At 41.9% G+C, this 21,962-nt stretch overlaps 2 protein-coding genes across 6 annotated transcripts in view; both read right to left on the bottom strand.

The window, feature by feature from the left end:
• The window catches only part of slc4a10b (solute carrier family 4 member 10b), a 47,472-nt gene extending 34,598 nt beyond the window's left edge, over nt 1–12,874 (bottom strand). For 2 of the 5 annotated variants that reach the window (XM_029711028.1, XM_029711029.1), the window contains exons 1-3: nt 12,813–12,874; nt 11,990–12,117; nt 6,640–6,666 (exon numbers count right to left, since the gene is read on the bottom strand). In XM_029711028.1, the coding sequence (XP_029566888.1) occupies nt 6,640–6,666; nt 11,990–12,117; nt 12,813–12,837 (180 nt within the window). In that variant the 5' untranslated portion in view covers nt 12,838–12,874. Of the gene's footprint in view, nt 1–5,694; nt 5,945–6,639; nt 6,667–11,989; nt 12,273–12,812 lie in introns of those variants that run through there. The other 3 variants (XM_029711030.1, XM_029711031.1, XM_029711032.1) reach the window with 3 other exon arrangements.
• A 3,716-nt stretch (nt 12,875–16,590) lies between these two features.
• tbr1b (T-box brain transcription factor 1b) lies at nt 16,591–21,723 on the bottom strand. Its single transcript, XM_029711027.1, is given in 7 exon segments — nt 16,591–18,331; nt 19,482–19,543; nt 19,717–19,875; nt 20,231–20,352; nt 20,581–20,735; nt 21,037–21,627; nt 21,629–21,723. Coding segments are annotated over 7 exon segments (2,019 nt in total). The 3' UTR covers nt 16,591–17,496.
• Between the last annotated feature and the right edge of the window lie 239 nt (nt 21,724–21,962).

The raw sequence follows: 21,962 nt of genomic DNA, 5'->3' as shown, positions 1-21,962 counted from the left end.
TTTGCATAGGACTATAGAATAAAGCATACCATTTAGGAGGAAGACTTGCAAGCAGAGACAAATAAATGGGTAATCAATACTTACTGAAAATGAAAAGGCGCAACGCTCGCTCACCATAGTAGCCTAACCAATGTGCACGTTGTGCCTTTTCCTATTAAATGCTGATTACATTTTTTGATTTCACTTTGACTCACGTTGGTTGAGCATCCTCCACTTCTTTTCATTATCAATATCTATTTACAGGCACTGTAGTAAACTACAGTCTACTCATATTTAAGTTAATTTCAAGTTAACTGCCACGTGATTCTCCGCCCATGTAGGCAGCCTTCTCTATTTCAATGAGACCACACATACTAGGCACACTTGAACTCTCACGCCCAACTAGGAGAGGTAGGCTACTGAACGTGAAGCAGAGAATTCTGAGTGTATGTATAATGCGAAAAATATCTGCTTTCAATACAAAGGTTGGCTAATGCGTACAAAGCAGAAAGAGGACCGTTTGTGGGACAACAAAATATTTTCATCCGAAAGTCGTCTGTCTGATCGCATGAATACAGCCCTCTAGTGCAGTCAGTACACCACACTGTGCTCATCATGGCTTAGCAGGATCAGATGGTGACAGGGATCCCAGCAGGGCCAGACAGCCAGGGAAGACCAGTCTACGGAGCTCAGGTGAATTTTGGGGTATATTAACAATGTCAGTGAAAGATACAACGTTCCATCTTGAATTGATGGGTAGACTTACAGTAGCTACAGGTCAACAGCTTAAGCTTGAAGCTACATTCTGGGATCTGGGAATAATGGTCATTTCAATTATTGAACCATTGATAATGGGATAATATAATGTATAAATGTACACCAAGGTAATTCTTTGTCATGCCTCATTTTAGGGGGATCAGATGGTGACAGGGGTCTCGGCAGGGTAAGGCAGCCAGGGAAGACCAGTCTGTGAGGGAGAGAGGTGAATTTTTGCAGATACAACACTTTATTCTCTCTGTGCAGCAAACACTGGACAAGACAGAAACTATTTTAAGGCAGTCTGACAAACCTCCAAAGTTGATTTCCAAACTGTATCAAGAGTTGAGTGAGGATTTTCCCGATGACACGAAACATGTAAAACAAAAATGTGAGGAAGACCTGGTAGAAGCTGTTGATGATGATGAATGGATACAGATATGCCTGAATGCCCAGTCATGTTCATATCATCTCAGATATAAATTTGTGCAGTTTAAGGCCATCTGCAGACCCTACTATATGCCAATGAAACTGAATTACATGCACTCAGAGATGTCATTCCTCTGCTGGAGTGGTAAAACACTAAAGGGGACATATTTGCATGGTCTTGTGAAGGCTGGCTGAATTCTGGCGAAGAGTATGTTATTTTATCTCAGCATGTCTACAGATTGCCCCTTCTCCCTGTTTTTGTTTGCTTGGAAATGTTGATACTGGAAAATGTTATCTAAAGAAACTGTGTAACCTAGCATTTATAGTGGCTAAGAAATGCATTGCCATTAATTGGAAGGTTGGTTATATTCCCACAATGTCAAGTTATGTATCACTAGATTTGATTTATTACCAGATTAAGGGTATACTGGGTACCTTTCATAAGGTCTGGATGCCTCATATGGAATACAGTACGACTAAATGAGATGATTTGAAAACATGCCCACGTCAAGGGAGATACCTATTTAGGCAATCCCTATCTGCTGGGCTGCTCAGTCCTGGCCCTGGGGGTCTGCCGTCCTGTGGGTTGTCACTCTGACCTTGGCCTAACACACCCGAAACCAATAATGAATGTTTTACTAAGATCATAAAGCTGAGTGGGGTCGGTTGGGTTGGCGGGCTGCAGGGTAGTAGAGACAGGACGGAGTTACCCCGTTATATTGCTTGCAAGTAAAAAGAGCTCTACAACACTATTAGTCCTATGAGATTAATTGTATGGAGGATTTTCTGTTTTTGTGTGTTAATGTATATTTGAGGTGTATGTGTTTTTTTTTGTTTTTTTCCCCCAAACCTTTCCCTTGGGAATTAAAAAAAATAAAGGTGCGAACTGGGAAGGAAATTGTGTTGGGAGAGAGTCGAGTTATTGACTAGACTGGTGGGGGTCGGGCGTGCAGGCGGCTCAGGCTGGCTGGTCGGTTCTGGCTGAAATGTTATATAGAGGATGTCTTAATAAAGACAATCAAAAGTATTTTCCTTTTCTTAAGCATTGTTCATTTGTTAGGATATTGGTTAAAGGTGCAACTCATTATTTATTATTGAATTATCTTTGATCTAGTTTAGTCTTATTAATCACTTAAACATATTTAATAATGATATCTTACCTAGTTTGATGACTGTGGGCATTTTTGCTTACTTTTTGTTCTAAATGGAGACGGCATATTGGATCGTGTAAAAATACAGGAAATAAGAATTAGATGCCCCAAGAAATTGGAGACCCCCAGAACCCACGCCAGGTTATGTCCCCCCCCACCCCCCCACTTCTAAAACCAAGGTGACGCCCCTGCTTGTAATGCCCCCTATCTTTGTAATGCCCCATAACCTTTGATTGTGCATTCATTGGAGTTTCACACATCTTTCACCCCCCTCATTCATGCAAAATCAAAGTTTGCTGTGAAATACCATTTTGTTTAGTTACCAATACATCAGATAATGATAGGCTCATCATTTAGTCATTTAAATACCATTTGATCCAATAGAAAAAAATACAAGATAGAAAACTAAAAACTGTTCTTGTATTCTTGTAATCTTGCATTGTATTTTACAGTATTGTATTATGCTTATGTATTGTAGTGGTACTGTACGTGGCTCAGTTCACAAGAGCATGGCACTAGCAACACCAGATTTGTGGGTTTTGGTCACATACCAAAATGTGTGGAATGTTGTCACTTTTGATTAAGGTGTCTGCCAGGTAAATGGCATATATTACAGTATTACAGTACTGTATTGTCCAATGCAATTTTTGTAAAGCAGTGCGTATAGGTTTACCAAACGTTTAAGTGATCATCAATTAAGTGCAATTGTACTAACTAATAGTAAAATGTATTTTAACAAAAGAGAAGAGAATCATATCAAAAGTAATGTGAGCACTGCAGTGTGAAAGGCAATTACTTTAGATGAACATATATTGCAATGTGAAAGTATTTTCTAGATGAAAAAGTGACTATGATTTTGTGTGTTGTACTTAGTCAATTGAAAATGTGCTTAGAGTTTTGAAACAAGCCATTTTGATTATCTGTTTTGAGTTTTGTATTAAGAGTTGTGACAATTTACCACATACTTGTGAAAATTGTACCAGTGATTGAAAAAAACTGTACTCAATCAACTGAAGCCATTTTAACAAGTTATACTACATACACTTGAAATACATTCATAGAAATTGCTTAACATTTTTAAATAGGAGAATTTGACATAAAGCACCATGTACACAGTACAAATATTTAGAAACATTGCCAAGAATTAGGATCTTGTACAGAACGTGTACACTAAGAATGATGAAATCAGCTTTATTTTGATGCTGTTCACTAAGATGGTCGGAAACTCAGATGAAACCTACTTTTTTAGTGACAAAAATAAGTCGATTTTTGTCTAAAGTATAAGCCAAACAAAGTGGAGGAAAACCTTGCCGGCATCAAAAATCTAAGCAGTGCTGTACTTCTCTGATTCTTCAGTCAGGACTATGCCCTCTCACACAAAACATACACTTGTGGGATGATGTCATGTGTGTGAGTGGGTGGGGGGAGCTTCAGAATGTATCAAAACAGAGACAGTGTAATGACAAAAAACCACAGATCAAGTACTTTTGACAGGGCCCAGTATTTCTTTTACTTTATGGTTTGTCTTGCCACATGCTTAACTGAAACCTGTTTTGGACATCATAAGCTCTGGTCCAGGATGTTTACGCACAGCTTGCTGATGCTGAACCTTCTTGTAGAAGAAGGCGGCTCAGCATCAGCAAGCTGCACGTCAATGTCCTGGACCAGAGCTAGGACACCAGGGCCTATTTGGATGCTGAAGGACACTGTTGTCCGTCCACAGCTGCAGTGGTACATGGGTCAGACTCCATGGCCAAGACCCAGGATGATAATCTGAATGCTAATACACTGGAGAGGGATCAAAGTCTGTGCAGTGCTACAGGATTAAAGTACACACTACACATTTTGTTTAGCGATACATTACATTAGCCTACATTAAAAGGAGCTTCTACTGTATTCTGTTACTGCTTCCCGAAGTGTGTTTATGTTTGTCGTGTATAGCATTCTTTGTTGTCTGTAGGCCAATGCAAATGTTGTTGTGTGTGTAAAGAGTTAAAGTAGTGTAAAACTGTTTTAGGGTTAATCTACTGTTCTCCAGAAGCAATGGCTTGTAACCTATTTTCCCTATCTAGAACACCTCTCAATGTGGGGTTTCTGACTAACCTGGTGGGCTATATCCAAAACTCCTAATGAGAATGACATAAGTGCATAGAACCATGACATACTGTAGGAATGACTAACAAGAGAAAAAAGATGACCAAAGATCGGTAGACTACAATACATGTCCTGAACAACAGTGGTGAAAATAGGGAGTGTGATGATGATGAATAGTGTTGGCCTAACTCACACTGTTTGAGTGGTGTGCGCTCAAAGCAAAGCCATCTTTAAGAGCAGAGGACTGGAGGATTGCTGGGGGCAGCCAAAGGGATTTCATTGGATGAGGGGTCTGATCCCTGCGGATGGCAATGGTCACTCTGGCAGCATCAGCACCAGGCCAGCAGCATCATAATGATGACAACAACACTGTGCTCAGATGAGCTCAGCTTGGCATAGAACACAACTTACAGAGTACAGCGAATACAGTCTTGTTCAACTTCCATTCACTTTTCCCCAACAAAGTTGGCACATCTCGAAGACTCAAGAAAGACATCCAAGGGACAGCGGCCCTATAGGCTTTGTAATACAAAATGGTAAGCAGGCGTTTGCCTTTGCTGGTGCAGAGTAAACATGAGTGCACTTATCTCCTTTCCTGCATCCCAGGAATCAATGGCTGACACAGCAGGACAGGCTCTCTCCTCTCTCCGTTCCCCTCTCTCCTCTCTCTTCTCTCTCCACTTTCCACTCTCCTCTCTCTTCTCTTCTCTCTTTTCTCCCTTCTCCTCTCTCTTCTCTCCTCTCTCCACCTTCTCTCTCCTCCCTCCTCTCTCCTCTGTCCTCTATCTCTCTCCTCTCTCCACTCTCATCTCTCTTCTCTCCCCTCTCTCCTCTTTCCTTATTCCTCACTCTTGCCTCCTCTCTCTTCTCTCCTTTCTCCTCTCTGCTTTCTCCTCATTCCTTTCTCTCTTCTCTCCTCTCTCTTCTCTCCCACCTGTCCTCTACTGTATCGCTCTCCTATCTCTCAGAGTTAACATTGTACACTTACATACAATGTTAACTCTGCTATTAAACTAAAGCCATTCAAATAGTGTGTCCTTGTGTTAACTTTGCCCTTTAACAGGTCATTAAAGAACAGGATACTGCATGCATAATGAAGTCAAGGTGTTTGACATTGAGGTGTACAGATATTTCCAAAAGGCTATCAGCAAACACCAGTATCAAACACACATCCTTTAACCTTAGATAACCTTAAGAACACCTGGAGATGAAAAAACCTCCCTAACACAGAGCAGAGAACAGAGCATAGTTATACCTTTACAGAGTAAACAGAGCACAGGCATACCTTTAAAGAATAAAAGCGACTGTTGGGATCCAAGCCTCCAGCAGAATGCATGACCTTTCCCTTTCCGCTTGTAGTTAAGAGTGCTGCTGAGCCGAAGAGAGGAGGCTGAGCCAAAGAGAGGAGGCTGAGCCAAAGAGAGGAGGCTGAGCCGAGCTGAGCTCCGTAGCACCAGCGTGCCTCTGCTGCCGGGACAGGCACACACGCGGCTAAGCAATCTACCCTCTCAACATGCCAGGAACCGACTTACAAACGCACCACTCGCTGCCTCTGTTGATTCAGCCATTTATCCACCAATCCTGCATGAGATTACAGCAGTGACATCACTGGTGTCCAGCCTCTTATCTAAGAGGGAGCTAGCTGGTGCTAAGCCACTGTGTTTCCCTCTTTTGTATGGCTTTCAGTGTATAGCCCCTGTAGCAGCAGCTTGCTATCGCTGCACTGCTCCATACCGCACCGCAGAGCACAGAGCATCGCCTTGCGTCTCCCCTGGGGCCGCTGGGAGAGTTCCCAGTATCTGCAGCATGACCTGTCAGCTCAGCCACTCTGGCCTGACCTTGCTCTCTCTCTCCCCCCCCCCCCCCCTCTCTCTCGCTCTCTCTCTCTCTCTCTCTCTCTTTCTCCGTGCTGATTGGAGCTCAGGTAAGCCATGGGACAATACAAAAGATGGAAAGCCATCTCACCAATGTAGCCAACTGCCCTTCTGTGCAGTGTTGGGGCCTAAGTTCATTATTGTAAATGCTGCATTGACTCCCAGTACCAGAACAATATTTGTCTGCGTATCACTGCCAGGGTTGAACAAGGACAACAATGTCACTGACAATTAAGTAATTAAATTCTTAAGCATTGATTCTATGACTATATTGTAGTCACACTGGGATGTGCTTCGATAGAGAGACCAGTGAACATTTTCAAGCACTTTAAAAATAAATCAGAGGGCTAACTTACCACACTTCTGCGTCCAGGAGTTGACACCTGAAAAGACAATATTGTCATTATCAGCATTGTTTAGCAAGCAAGCACATGGTATGAAACCTAACAACTTCAAAAGCAACTTTGTAACCTGTGCAAGGCAGAAGCTGTCCTGCCTTCCAGAAGTCTTGCGGCTGCGTCCCAAATGGCACCCTATTCCCTAATCCATTTTGCAGAGCCCTGGTCAAAAGTAGTGCACTATAAAGTAATAGGGTGTAGGGTTGGATGGTATCCAGATTTTATACCGTCACACCGTTTCTGTACCATACCGGGGTACACGGTATTACCAGAACTGCACACAAGGGGCGCTATAAAACTAATTAAACAAACATTTAGGAAACAGGGATCTTGATCCAGGAGGGGGTTGAATATCTCTGCTGTAACCAAGAAGCTTGATCTTTGACATGTAGCCACTTAGCTAGCAAGTTAGCAAACCAAATGCATAGCTGGAGCCCTGAGCTGCATATCATTTACTTGACACATCTTAGATTTCTTATAGTTATCCTTAATTTATGGTTATAGGTAGTGGTGTAGCACGAACCCCCGCAGCCCCCGCGGTATTGAAAATCATACCGTCGGTATTTCAAAATACCCCGGTATGAACAGTATATCGCCCAAGCCTAATAGGGTGTAATGTGGGATGCAGCCTGGTATTCAAAGAGGCTTTTGGAGGCAAAGATCTCCACAAATGTATGTCATATGGTTCACCTGTGGTTCATCAATCAAATCCGTTTGAGCCACCGGGTCTTCTCAGCAGGGTTGAGGACAGAGAGTGAATTACTTTAGGTTAAATATTTGCCAAGGGAGAGCCCGGCATATAGATAGCTTTGAGCAACTACTGGACTAGAACATAATGAAAGAATATCTAATATATATGATGATGATGCCTCTGAATATGAGTCTTATATATATGAATGCAATGAATGCAGCGAAGCCATGTGTGCAGATTTCTTTACACTCCACTAACATATGTAGAAAAGGATGATGGTCTCATTACAGGAAACCTATGAAGAGGCAGGCCCAGTGCAGTCAAAATGCTGCCTTTCCTGTGTTTTGTATCATATTGTACAGCTGATGAACAGCTGACAAAACTAACACTGTAAAAGTGTGAAGAAATTTGATCAGTGTTATTTCGTGATAGCTGCTGGTTGAAAATACAATCTTCACAGGACCTTCTAATTAGCAGAGGTGCGTTCAGTTCACTTGAACGTTTGCCACTTTGCGGTACGGTTTGTGCTGAACAACACGTTTCGCAAAAACTTTCTGGTACATTCTTAAAATGTAAAATCTATTTAATAGACTTTGAGGTACGTTTGCTCCTGATTGTCGGTATGGCGAGGTGTGGCTTGAAGCAATGAGTGACGTGTTTAAAGGGAAATGGCCATGCTGACAGTGTTCCCCAACCCCCAACCCCTCCCAGTTGTTCAACTGGTCGTTCAGTACAGCACCGTTTCCATTCAATGTAATGTTCCAGAATGTAAAAACATACTGAACACAGCCCAGGTTTTGCATGGGTTGAGTTTTGGCTTGCCTGGTGACATCACCAGGCGGTATACTGTAAGTTAATATAGAACAATAACAAAGATGGTTCAAAATCTTTCTGCCAATAACAGCTACTTTCAGATTACATATCCCTCCCCACTCAGACCAGACAGTCCTAGTTTTTGAGAAATCGTTTTTTTGTTGCTAAAAGGCTATTTTTGTTTCTTTTTGACCATTTTAATGGAAAACTATTAAAGTACGGTATTTAATTGTAACCCAGAAATGATTTGATTTTGAGATATTTCTTTTAAAGGCTGCATTAGACCGTGGTCTTCCTGTCTGGGTTGGCGCCCCCCCTTGGGCTGTGCCGTGGCGGAGATCTTTGTGGGCTATACTCGGCCTTGTCCCGGGGTGGTATGTTGGTGGTTGGAGATATCCCTCCAGTGGTGTGGAGGCTGTGCTTTGGCAAAGTGGGTGGGGTTATATCCTACCTGTTTGGCCCTGTCCGGGTATTTCATCGGATGGGGCCACAGTGTCTCCTGACCCCTCCTGTCTCAGCCTCCAGTATTTATGCTGCAGTAGTTTATGTGTCGGGGGGCTAGGGTCAGTCTGTCACATCTGGAGTATTTCTCTTGTCTTTTCCGGTGTCCTGTGTGAATTTAAATATGCTCTCTCTAATTCTCTCTTTCTCTTTCTTTCTCTCTCTCGGAGGACCTGAGCCCTAGGACCATGCCTCAGGACTACCCTGGCTTGATGACTCCTTGCTGTCCCCAGTTCACCTGGCCGTGCTGCTGCTCCAGTTCCAACTGTTCTGCCTGCAGCTATGGAACCCTGACCTGTTCACCGGACGTGCTACCTGTCCCAGACCTGTTGTCCCAGACCTGCTGGAACCCTGACCTATTCGCCGGACGTGCTACCTGTCCCAGACCTGCTGTTTTCAACTCTCTAGAGACAGCAGGAGCGGTAGAGATACTCTCAAAGATCGGCTATGAAAAAGCCAACTGACACTTACTCTTGTGTTACTGACTTGTTGCACCCTCGACAACTACTATGATTATTATTATTTGACAATGCTGGTCATTTATGAACATTTGAACATCTAGGCCATGTGCTGTTATAATCTCCACCCGGCACAGCCAGAAGAGGACTGGCCACCCCTCATAGCCTGGTTCCTCTCTAGGTTTCTTTCTAGGTTTTGGCCTTTCTAGGGAGTTTTTCCTAGCCACCGTGCATCTACACCTGCATTGCTTGCTGTTTGGGGTTTTAGGCTGGGTTTCTGTACAGCACTTTGTGATATCAGCTGATGTAAGAAGGGCTATATAAAAACATTTGATTTGATTAAGCTGTCGTTTGCATAAATTGTTTGTATGTTCCTTATAACTGTTTTATGTCTCTCTTTTTGTTGTGGATTTTTATGAAATGTATGTGAGCAACAGACAATCAAGTTTACATAATCTAATCTAAATCAAATTACTGATGATTGAAGTGTGTGATAAGTGTGTGAGGTGATTTAAAATTAGGTCATCAAATCCCATTTTGCGCACAGAGATTAGTCAGGAAAATGGTGCTGTAGGCAGAAGAGATAACTCATCATTGAACATGGCTCTCAACAACCTAGATAGCTTTCTGATTCACAACCACTCTAATTAAGGGGGTGTAACATAGGTACAAGACAGTATTAAGCACAGGATCAGAACAGACTCATCCACCTGTCAGTCACCACACCAGTCAATGCAGACAGAGGATTGTATTTTGGGGGTTATACAAAAAGCTGCTTTACTGTCAACAGCAAATGGATAATGAAAACAAATCTCTTCGGAAGTGATTATAGCAGCACAGATGCTGGTAGTGCATAAACATTTTTGTTTTTAATTTAATCTGGAGTAGTTTGCAAAATGTTCATTGCATCCTTCCTTCCAAATTAAATCAAACATTATTTGTCACATGCTTTGTAAACAACAGGTGTAGACTACCAGTGAAATGCTTACTTATGGGCCCTTCCCAACAATGCAGAGAGAAAGAAAATAGAGAAATGATATAAAAGTAAAACACGTCATAATAAAAGTAATAATAAATACACAATGAGTAGCGATAACTTGGCTATATACCAGTACCGAGTCGATGTGTAGCGATATGAGGTAATTGAGGTAGATATGTAGATATAACTAGGAATAAAGTGACTAGTCAACATGACAGATACCAAACAGAAGCAGCAGTGTATGTGATGAATCAAAACAAGTTAGTGCAAAAAGGGTCAATGCAGATAGTCCGGGTAGATATTTGGTTAACTAATTAACTAACTACTTAACAGTCTAATGGTATGGGGGTAGAAGCTGTTCAGGGTTCTGTTGGTTCCAGACTTGGTGCATCGGTACCGTTTGCCATGCGGTAGCAGAGCAGACAGTCTATGACTAGGGTGGAGTCTTTGACAATTTTTAGGTCCGTCCTCTGACACTGCCTGGTATAGAGGTCCTGAATGGCAGGGCAGGGAGCTCGGCCTGTCCTGGGCCGTGTGCACTGCCCTCTGCAGCGCCTTGCGGTCGGATGCTAAGCAATTCCACAAGCACTCACAGACATGCTAAACTGAGGTTGACGTCAGAGGCCCGTGCAGTTGCTGGATATTCCCTTAGGAAGCCCATCACCCAACAATGCAGCCAACCCAAATACCATCCCAGTTCTATGCAGTGCAAGATATAAGCAATAAGCTATATGCTACAAGCTATAACTTTGCCCACAAGCAATTATTGAATACAATTTTCAGCCTGGTTACAGACACCCATGGTCCTGTGATCCCTGGTCAAAATGTGTGCACTGTGAAGGGAATAGGCTGCCATTTGGGATGCATGCATCTTGACTGATCGCTTAACTCAAGGCTCTCTGATCGTTAGCAGGGCACTTGGCAGGCACCCTGAGACTACCCTCTAGGATATGATTAAGCAACCTCATAGATCAATCAGGCTTATGAGTTCATAGGTTGCACTAAAGTGCCTGTGAATCGGTGAATGTCTGTGTAAACATACTGTACAATGTATTTCCCTGGGTTCAAATACAGTAGTACTACATGACCTTGGTGCATGGGGTCACCACTGCTTTTTCCAAATTAAAATCTAATGTCATTCGCCGAGAAGAAGCACTTACTAACTATAATTAGGAAATTAATGAAATGTGTATAGGCCTGCAATGGTAAGCTACACTGTTCAGTCACAGAAAGTCTGCTTTTTTATTCAGATTCACTCATTTATTTATGAGCAATATGTTTATATTCATATTTTATAACCCAGTGGTATAATTTGTCCTGGTTGACTCACCAAATCTTTGTGCAAGGAATTTCCTCCTAGAAGAAAATGAAGAATTTTGTTCTATTATATTCTACATGACACGAGTCTATAGACTATTGAGGAAAAGAGAACTATATCTAAATTCACTGATATTATAATGAAAAAATGTGAAGCCTATGATAGAATGTCTTCATAACATCAATCAAAGCTGTCCAAAATATTCCCTTGACCAAAATTGCATTTCACATTTATGCATAGGTTAGAACGCTTGGTGTGTGAAAAGAATATGGCATATTTTATGCTACTGCAGGTGGTTGATATAACCACTGTAGCAGATGTAAAAAAGATATATACCGGCTTTCCTGTTTATCTAATTGTATCAATGTCTGTGGTGATATCGGCTGTGACACTGTATTACATTCCACATGCTACTTGTCATCATCTAAATCACTTTCACCGCCAAATATCTGGATCATAAAAGATGCTCGCGGGATGTAGTCAATGTGCGCCACAAAGAAAATAACGTCCGCTGAGAGCAGTGCAATGGGGGGTGAGTGGCTCCTTACCGTTGGCAGTAGCGGCTCCATTTGAGCTCCTTGGTCCTTGATGTCCATGTTCTGTTGCGTGAACAATAATGGATCCGTGTGTATGGAATGGTGGTAGTCAACTGTTCTTTTCACTATTTCTGTCAGGTCTGAAAAGTGCGGTGCAGAAGAACCACGAATTGACACGCTATGGTCACATGTTTAGCAGTCGTGAAGCCCTGCCAGATAATTATTCCTCACAGGGGCGCAGCTTATATTATATCCATGCTAACAAACCATGAGCATCCCTTTTGCCTTGTCGTGATGCGGCAGAATAGATTATCGGGGCCCTTCTTTTACACATGATGTTGGTAGGCTACCTCTTGAACGGATGATGTTGGTAGGCTACCGTATCTCAATGAAGTTTTTGTGATAACAAAATTACAATTCTAAATCAACACAGGAGACAAACTTCACACAACTCTGACACAAACTACAGTACTAGGCGAGAAACCAGAGCATATAATGTCATTTTAAATGTCCATGTCTTTTAAAAGTCACGTTTATTTTAAGTGTATTCGTTTTATTTATTCAAATGTGTAATGGCTAGTTTATTAAGGATAGATGTGAATGCATGGCAGTAAATATGTGGCTGAGAAAAAAGTCCATCTATACATAACATATTCTGCCCCCTCTTGGCTGGTCAAATGCAATGCTCAGGTCATAGGTCATGAAAATGTCTCACTATGCCCTATTCCCAGAACAACTGTTGCTTCTCCAAGCCCTTACAGACCATATACAGTCCAACTCTGAACATGTCTCCATCTCACAACCAGCAGCTCCCCCTGTGCACTCGCTCACTCACCACAGAGATCAGGGCCCATCCTCATAAATTGTCTCAGATTAGGAGTGGATCAAAATGGATTAGGATCTCATGGACAGGCCTTGGAGGATACCAAGATAGGACATCACACTACTCAGACTGGTCACACCTGACCATTACTAGGCCATGCTCCCGTCATCCAAATTCAGTGTCCAACTTGGCCTTGGTTCGAAAGCATGCCAGCATTTCTCCTTTGGCTCTCGGCATTAAAGTGGGAGCCCACGTTGCCCTCCATTAGGTTTCAGCTGTGCTCCAGTCCCACTCTAAACAACACATCTCTTATGCCCGGTACCAGTCCCATGTCCTCAGAAAGCTCTCACCATCCACCTCAAACATCACTCCTTTCCACTGGGCACAATACCTGCTGCTAGGCATCATATAAAATATATCAAGTCATAGAATCGTTCGGTCAACTGGCAGAATTGATGCTGTTTTGACTGATTTATCTGAACTATTGTTCATTCTCATAAAACAGTTTTGGGAAAGTATTTGATGCCCTCTGGTGTATACAAATGGAACGGCATCAATGGGATACACAGATATTGTAGCAGTATTAGCCTTTTGACCAGAATATTGGTCAATAATGATTGTGGAAAGTGATACTGCATTTGAGAATGCCTTGCATAGCTAAATAGTCTTCATATATCTAAATCATCATGACATACAGTACCAGTCAAAAGTTTGGACACACCTACTCATTCCAGGGTTTTCTTAATTTTTACTACTTTCTACATTGTAGAATAATAGTGAAGACATCAAAACTATGAAATAACAAGTATGGAATCATGTAGTAACCAAAAAAGTGTTAAACAAATCAGATATATTTTATATTTGAGATTCTTCAAAGTAGCCACCCTTTGCCTTGATGACAGCTTTGCACACTCTTGGCATTCTCTCAACCAGCTTCATGAGGTAGTCACCTGAAATGCATTTCAATGAACAGGTGTGCCTTGTTAAAAGTTCATTTGTGGAATTTCTTTCCTTAATGCGTTTGAGCCAATGAATGTGTTGTGACAAGTAAGGGTGGTATACAGAAGATAGCCCTATTTGCTAAAAGACCAAGTCCATTTTATGGCAAGAACTGCTCAAATAAGCAAAGAGAAATGACAGTCCATCATTACTTTAAGACATGAAGGTCAGTCAATCCGGAAATGTCAAGTACTTTGAAAGTTTCTTCAAGTGCAGTCACAAAAACCATCAAGCGCTATGATGAAACTGGCTCTAATGAGGACCGCCACAGGAAAGGAAGACCCCGAGTTACCTCTGCTGCAGAGGATAAGTTCATTAGATTTACCAGCCTCAGAAATTGCAGCCAAAATAAATGCATCAAAATCTCAACATCAACTGTTCAGGGGAGACTGAGTGAATCAGGCCTTCATGGACGAATTGCTGCAAAGAAACAACTACTAAAGGACACCAATAAGAAGAAGAGACTTGCTTGGGCCAAGAAACACGAGCAATGGACCGGTGAAAATCTGTCCTTTGGTCTGATGAGTCCAAATTTGAGATTTTTGGTTCCAACCACAGTGTCTTTGTGAGATGCCGAGTAGGTGAACGGATGATCTCCGCATGTGTGGTTCCCACCGTGAAGCATGGAGGAGGAGGTGTGATGGTGTGGGGGTGCTTTGCTGCTGACACTGTCTGTGATTTATTTATAATTCAAGGCACTCTTAACGAGCATGGCTACCACAGCATTCTGCAGCGATACACCATCCAATCTGGTTTGCGCTTAGTGGGACTATCATTTATTTTTCAACAGAACAATGACCCAACACACCTCCAGGCTGTGTAAGGGCTATTTGACCAAGAAGGAGAGTGATGGAGTGCTGCATCAGATGACCTGGCCTCCACAATCACCTGACTTCAACCCAATTGAGATGGTTTGGGATGAGTTGGACCCATGAGTGAAGGAAAAGCAGCCAACAAGTGTTCAGCTCATGTGGGAACTCCTTCAAGACTGTTGGAAAAGCCTTCCAGGTGAAGCTGGTTGAGAGAATGCCAAGAGTGTGCAAAGCTGTCATCAAGTCAAAGGGTGGCTACTTTGAAGAATCTCAAATATAAACTATATTTTGATTTGTTTAACACTTTTTTGGTTACTAAATGATTCCATATGAGTTATTTCATAGTTTTGATGTATTCACTATTATTCTACAATGTAGAAAAAAGTAAAAATAAAGAAAAACCCTTGAATGAGTAGGTGTCCGAACTGTTGACTGGTAGTGAATGTTTGTATTGTCTACCTAAAAGACAATGAACAATAAAATACACAATTTAACATGTAATGCTAAATGATAGCCATGATAGCCACAAGATGTCAGTGGTGCAGATACTGTATAGGCCTACAGGAGTAACAGAGGGGGGGCTCAGAACCCCCCAATGAGACACGAGCTCCCCTAAATGCAACAAAAGTCCAACTTTAGGGGGGTCTCTAATTTAATCATTCTCCAATTTGTTTAAAAGGCAATGTTGCACTGATACAGTGGTAAATATGAAAATGAAACCTTATTCCAAATGAAACGAACACCCCCAGCTCTATGTCATGGTTTAACCCAGTGACGGTTGGTTCAGGTTGTTTCAATTGCATTCATTTCTCTGCCCCGCCTGTCTGCCTCTCTCTCCGTCTGTCTTGGGTTTTCGCTTTCAAACTTGCAACATTGTATCAATTGGGTGGGTGGGGGGGGGGGGTGGTCTTGCCATAGATCCGGCATTTACAAAATTACACTGATTGGCCCAAGGTGGGAGCTATAGTAATTAACTGAAATGTGTTAGTCACATGCAATATGTAAATTGGCATGCCCTCACAGTTTCCCGCTCAGGACAGACACAGCTGTATTTCCGTCCCCTATTTCAGCCCCCTTTCAGGTGTCCCGAATTTTCTTTGTGCAAAAATGATCAATTTGTCAGCAAGATGCATTAATTAATTCAGGCTACAAGAGTGTAGTTCTAATGACAATCACTGAATGACATTACAAGTGTCGGTGTTTTGTAACAGATGTCTCTTCCCATTCATCCAGTGGCTGATGTACTGCTTGGATGCTGGAATTATTTTGGAGTAGACAAATGTATGCAGGTAGCCTACTTTTTGAAGTGATTTGTTAGACAATCAGATGAAAACATCATGACTGGTTGTGTTCATACCACATTAAAAGGTAATACATGTTTACCATTAAAATAAATGTCTTAACTATTAGGCCCATAAAATGATGTAATATGAACTCCCGTGAGAAACAAAAACGTGACCACTGAATGTCACAGTATAATTCGCACTTGGGCCCGTCCCTGAATGGGGCCTTTTGCCTAACTTAAAATAGGGCTTGCATAGCCTAGCCCCATCTTCATGATCTGTGCATCTGTGAGGATAACTTATACATGCTTTTTCTCTTCCTCTCTCTCTCTCGTTCTCTCTCTGGCTACGTCTGAAATGGCACCCTATTCCCTTTATAGTGCACTACTTTTGATCAGGCAGAGTTGACCCCTCTGTTCAAAAGTAGTGCACTAGGATGCCATTTCAGACCTTTTAGGACTGTGGTCCGACATCTCCACTCCCATCTGTACGATCGTGGTTTTATGGTCCCTGCTGTTTTAAGCCCGTGACTTCCAGGCCTACCTATATTAACTTGTAATCAGCCACAAAATCCAAGAATTTGGCCATTCTATGAAAAATTGGTAGCTTATGTTGGAAATGTTTTGGGTACGTCACGTTTGGTCCATGCATAGGCTACTACTGTGGATTTAGAAGGATGAAAGCATCTTGGTCCAACGTTTCTATAATTTATTGCAATGAAGCACATTACAGCAGATACAGAAGCTTCCACATACACTAGTACACAATCTGTAAAAAATAATGGAAGGTCCGAAAAAGACGTAAAAATTACAACATTGTTTTTTTCCCCTTATTAATGTAGCCTAGTAAAAAGTACACTATATCAACATTTAGAACGTTTATTACCACACCTAGAAAGAATTTCCATCTTATTTTGCGTCAGATAAAATGGCTGCATACTCAAATGTCTAATATCTGGATATTTTGTACTGACACTGTGATTGAACATGATGGGCAAAGAGCAGCCTACTACAATGAGTTGAGAAATAATTAGGCTACATATACTCAGATCTCGCTCCTACCAGTAAATGCTACACAACGACATAGCCATCATAGACTCGCAATAGTTTTTTTTGTTTGTTGTTATCTAACACATTTTATGAGATCACTTGTTTATCGTATAGGCCTACGATATGCGTTTTAAAACACAACCAACGAGTATGTCTACACTTAGAAATATTCCAAATGAATTCAATAGTTTACATTCATTTCACAGTATCACTAAAGGGTTAAATATTATGTACATTATTTTCATAATTACAATAGACAATTGCTGTTGGTGAAAAATCTTCAAATTAAATAAATAGCCTACTGTATTAAGGCCCATCAGATAGCAAACTAATACTGTTAAATGGAAGAATCTCGCCTAAATGTGCTTAGTAGGGCCTATGCTCTACGAGCCAACATCTTCAAATCGTTCGTCAATGTTGGTCCAAGACAGGGTGTGCATTGCAACTGATAGGCAATCCGTTGGATATTATCAGTTGGATATGGGCTACAGATAGATGGATCTAAAAATAACACATGGGTCATGCGTTTTTTTTCTTCCAGATGTCTGGTTGTTTAACTGTGTGGATAGAAACTATAGTAACCAATGTCCTTGGCGCAATTTTTCTCACACTCTCTTGGCGCCAACATCTCAGATTTCAACTGGGTTTCCGAAACCGGTGTGGCAGACGGTGAAATTCTTCTCCGTTTGGCTTGCTCAAAAATACCAGAATCACTTGAATCAATCGACTTGATTGAAGACGGCGTCTCAATCCAGCTGGATTCGGATAAGTCTTTTGGTTTTGCCTCGTCAGAACCTCCGATAGGTGACCTTTCTGTTGGGATGGTGTCGGCGTCATCAACCAGGTAGTTAGAGGTGCCTGTTCTGCCACCAACAGAATTTGTGGGCCAGCAGGATAGAACAGGGCTAGACTTACTGCAGTACTGGGGTGGTGTGCGTGTGCCCCAGCCGGATGGGTCGGCATAGTAACCGAGAGGTCTGCTTGAGCACCCTGCAGTGGGCAGGGGAAGGGCCTTTACTCCAGCCGCTGCGTAGGACAGCAGGGTGGCCGCGTTACCGGCAAAATCAGCTGCCGCGGCAGCATCGTATGCCGAGGCGGCAAAGTCCAGTCGGTTATTGGCAGGGGTGACAAACCATCGCTGCGGGGATGCAACTGTGGGCTCTTCGGTTTGTTGCGGGGATAGCAAGCTGTTACTAAGTGGGACGCTGCGGTCCGTGCCAGGACCAGTCCCTACGCCAGGGTGAAAGCGAGATTTGGCATAACTGCTGACAAATTGGTCCTGCAGGAAAGAACCAGCCATGGCATATCTCGCACCAGGCATGATCTGAGAGCGAGGCGAGTCACCCGGTGATGGCGTTAACCGGTCAATGTCGCAACCTGTGTAGACACTGAAAAGATGAGGGAGAAACATACAAACAAACTATGAATCATGAGCAATATCCGTCACTGCCAATCACTAGCGGTTCTGGGGAGGGCAGGGGGGCCAGTGCCCCTGTGATAACAATTTTGGGCCCCCTTGTGGCCCCCCTAAATGTGGAGTATGAAATCATTTTTACATAACTCATTTTTGCTATCAGTCTTTTTTTTACATCCGTTATTAGACAGTGGCAACGATGATGATTATGAACATGGTCTTTTGCCTGCTAATGCCTGCAATGCAGTGAAGAAAACGATATGACAACAATAACGTCTAATGTAACTGGCCCCTCTAACAGTACAACTGGCCCCAGCTTGGCCCCCCCAGTTGAAATGGTCTAGAACCGCTACTACTGCCAATGTGCAAGAATGGAACAAACTTTCACAAATGCTAATTTGATACAAATGCAGGAACTAGGCCTAGGACTACCTACATTTTTTGGGGGACATCATCAAATAATTATTATCATCTAACCAGTGGCCTGATAAAAAGTCACCATAATGTGGTTGTTATAGTGGACTGAGGCCTACTGCAAATTATAATTAGGCATATGCTTATTATTAATGTGTCCCCATTAAAATGAAACGAAAACTTGAACCTTGATAGGCTAATTCGTTATCGATGCGGATCACATTTTAAGATTATTGATATTGAAGAGCCAACGTGGACACAACATAGGCTATATACCAATCCTCGCACCCAATGAACGCACGTTCCAAGAACTCGATGGGCCTATATCATATATTATATGGCTGTATATATGGCTTCTCATGAATAGCCTATTTTGTTCATTTGCAATAGCCTAACGAAAAGCCTAACAATCTCACAATATAACGAACAACTTGCTGTATTAGAAATGTTGGTTAAAAGTTTAACTGCGATTGAAATTTCTTTAGATTAAAATGTAGCATGAGCAAAAAATAATGAGGCATGATTAGGCTACACTTAATTTACATAAAAAGTATCTCTATCATTTCAATTGCCTCAAATAGGTTCTCTCCAATTAATTCACCTATATCATTTCATTTAATTTCTAATCGGAGAGAGGCAGAACCAAGCAAAACAAACGGGATTAAACACAAAGAATAAAAACACAAATAGTAATTGACAAATAGTCTTACGTGTCATAGTTGTCCCGAAATCCTTTAGCAAATGGATTGTGGTCGATTTTTAGCTGCGTAATCTGCACAGAAAAACATGAGGCAGATTTGAACGAATAACAGGTGCTTGCTGTTTTCTACCGTTCCAAATCCTAATATACCGACGGAAATGTGGCTTTTGGATATAGGCAACAATACTATAATACTTAACGAATGGAATTATCGTCAATAAGATTTTTCAAAATGGTTTTCTTACGTCGGTATTCTGGTAAGCTGTGACTGCGATAAACTGTGTTTCTGGGAAAGTGAACGTCTGTACTCTTCCAGGTTGGCTGGAGTCCTCGGTTCCATCTTCGTTGACTTCCACTACATGGAGTCTGGGCTGGTACTTGTGAAGGGATTGTAGAACCACCATCTGGAGGTACAAGTAAGGAAGATATTCCATAAATGACCAAAGTCAATTTCGAACTTAAAATTGGAGTAAATAAGCCATGGTAGTTTCTTGATAGAGCCTAAAGGAACAACACCGAAGACAGGATAAGACATTCGTTTTGAAGAAAAATAACACATTTTATCAAAATTCTTATTTAGACTTTAGATTATGATCAATTATTGGGGGGAACATAATAAGCGAACTATTATGTAACTGCAGGTGTCAGCACAAAAAAACTCTCCTTACTCAATAGTTGAGGGTCTTTGAACGTTTCTGGTCATACTATTTCACGTTTTGTTTTATAGCCTGTATCTAAAATTAAAATGTCGTCGCTGACCTGTCCCGTGTTGTTTGAACCTCCTTTATTGTTCGTTAACTTCAGCTTTCCAAATGAGATTTCTTGGCGCATCCAGTGCGCCCCGGTGTTTGGAGAGTCAGGGTGCATATACACCCTGTTTCCTGTAGAAAATAAATACATTAAATACATTGAAATGCGCTGCTACTAGAAAATATCATGCAAATATTGATTTTCAATTATATTAATTAGATCATATATTTGTTTGGTGGTATTAGTTCAATGTTGCGTGTTAGCTTGCCATTGCAGAATCAAGGCCTATACGTTTATCTTAATTATCAACCGTTATCTTCACTGTATACTTCACAGAGATGTAGGCTACAGGAACGTACCTGTCACGTTTGTGTCCGCTTTGCCACATGGTACCCACTTGCCACCCTGGAATCGCCAGTGATTTGGATCAGCAAGAATAACATCCACAAATATGTTGTAGTGCGCCGTCGGGTCGAGACCGGAAACGTTGAAACTCAAAAAGGGGAACATCCGTCTGTAATAATACAAAGAATAATCCTATAAATGTTGTGCGCTGATGTAATATCAGGCGACGTGTCATGCGTAACAGTGATCTATCAAATGGTGAAATTATTTGTGAAACAATCCAAGAAAATATATAGTCAGTTAAACATGTTCAATTATATTGAGAATATAGCCAATATATTGAACGAATTACAATTGCAATTACCTTCCATACCCCCCCCCCCAAAAAAAAAAATGCGTATTAGGCTATTATCACAATATTTGCCTCCAGACTTGTGGTGAAGTGAATGTAACCGGAGAGGGATACCTACCGTCCTTGCTTAGTGATTATCATCTCTGTTTGATGTCTGTGAAACTTCAGCCACAGGGCCCTGTTGCACAGATATACCTGCGCTTTCCCAGGCACCAGCCCAGCCTGCGCGGAGGAAAACTGGTAGAACGCCGCTCCTTGATAAGTGTGTCCATACTGTTGCGCGTATGGGTAACCCGCGGTTGGGTAGCCTTGCGGGGAGCTGTTGGTCAGAAGACTGTTGTACGCTCCATTAGTGATGACTGGATGGTGGGCCATATAACGACTCGGACTCCCAATAGAAAAAGCCGGGTGCGCTGGTCCATGTTGACTCGGATAGGGGAACATAGCACTTGGAGTTGCTGAGACTGACTGTGGTTGGTTAGATTGAGAAAGGATATACCTTTCTCCTGTAGATCCATCGAAATTATGACGAATTTCAGAGACTCCGTGGAGATCAGGAGAGAGTTTGCCTCTCTGGACGTCCCCTGATGCGTCCTTGGAGTCGGAAAAATTGTCTGCCTCTGACTGATTCGTCATCCCCATGGAATTTTTTTTCAGAGGTGAACTTCTCTCCAGGTTGTCACTAGCAGATATAATAGTATGGTCCTGCGAGCTCAGATCCATCGGAGCATGGGTAGCCACTGCCCACATTCAGACATTTCTTGGAGAGCACACTAGCTGGCAAGATGCAATTCTCGAGCTGCATAGCTCTCAATGACAAACCGCTATTAAGGCAAACTATATGTAAGCTTTTGTCCACGCCTAATAAATCTAATCTAGCAAACGAAAAAAAAAACGCCTTCCTATGGTTTGAGGCACTTTGAGTAAGAGAGCAAATAAGCCAATTGACACCATCCTGTAATCAGGAAGGATTTTCTTTTCAACACTCTTCCTTGCTAATGAAACAACTATTGCTATTGGTTAGCTCAAGACAGTAATTTAATA

This window comes from Salmo trutta, chromosome 24, assembly GCF_901001165.1.
Source record: "Salmo trutta chromosome 24, fSalTru1.1, whole genome shotgun sequence".
Taxonomy (NCBI): Eukaryota; Metazoa; Chordata; class Actinopteri; order Salmoniformes; family Salmonidae; genus Salmo; species Salmo trutta.
Note: the sequence above shows the minus strand (reverse complement) of the source record. Positions and strands in the feature narration are given on the sequence as shown.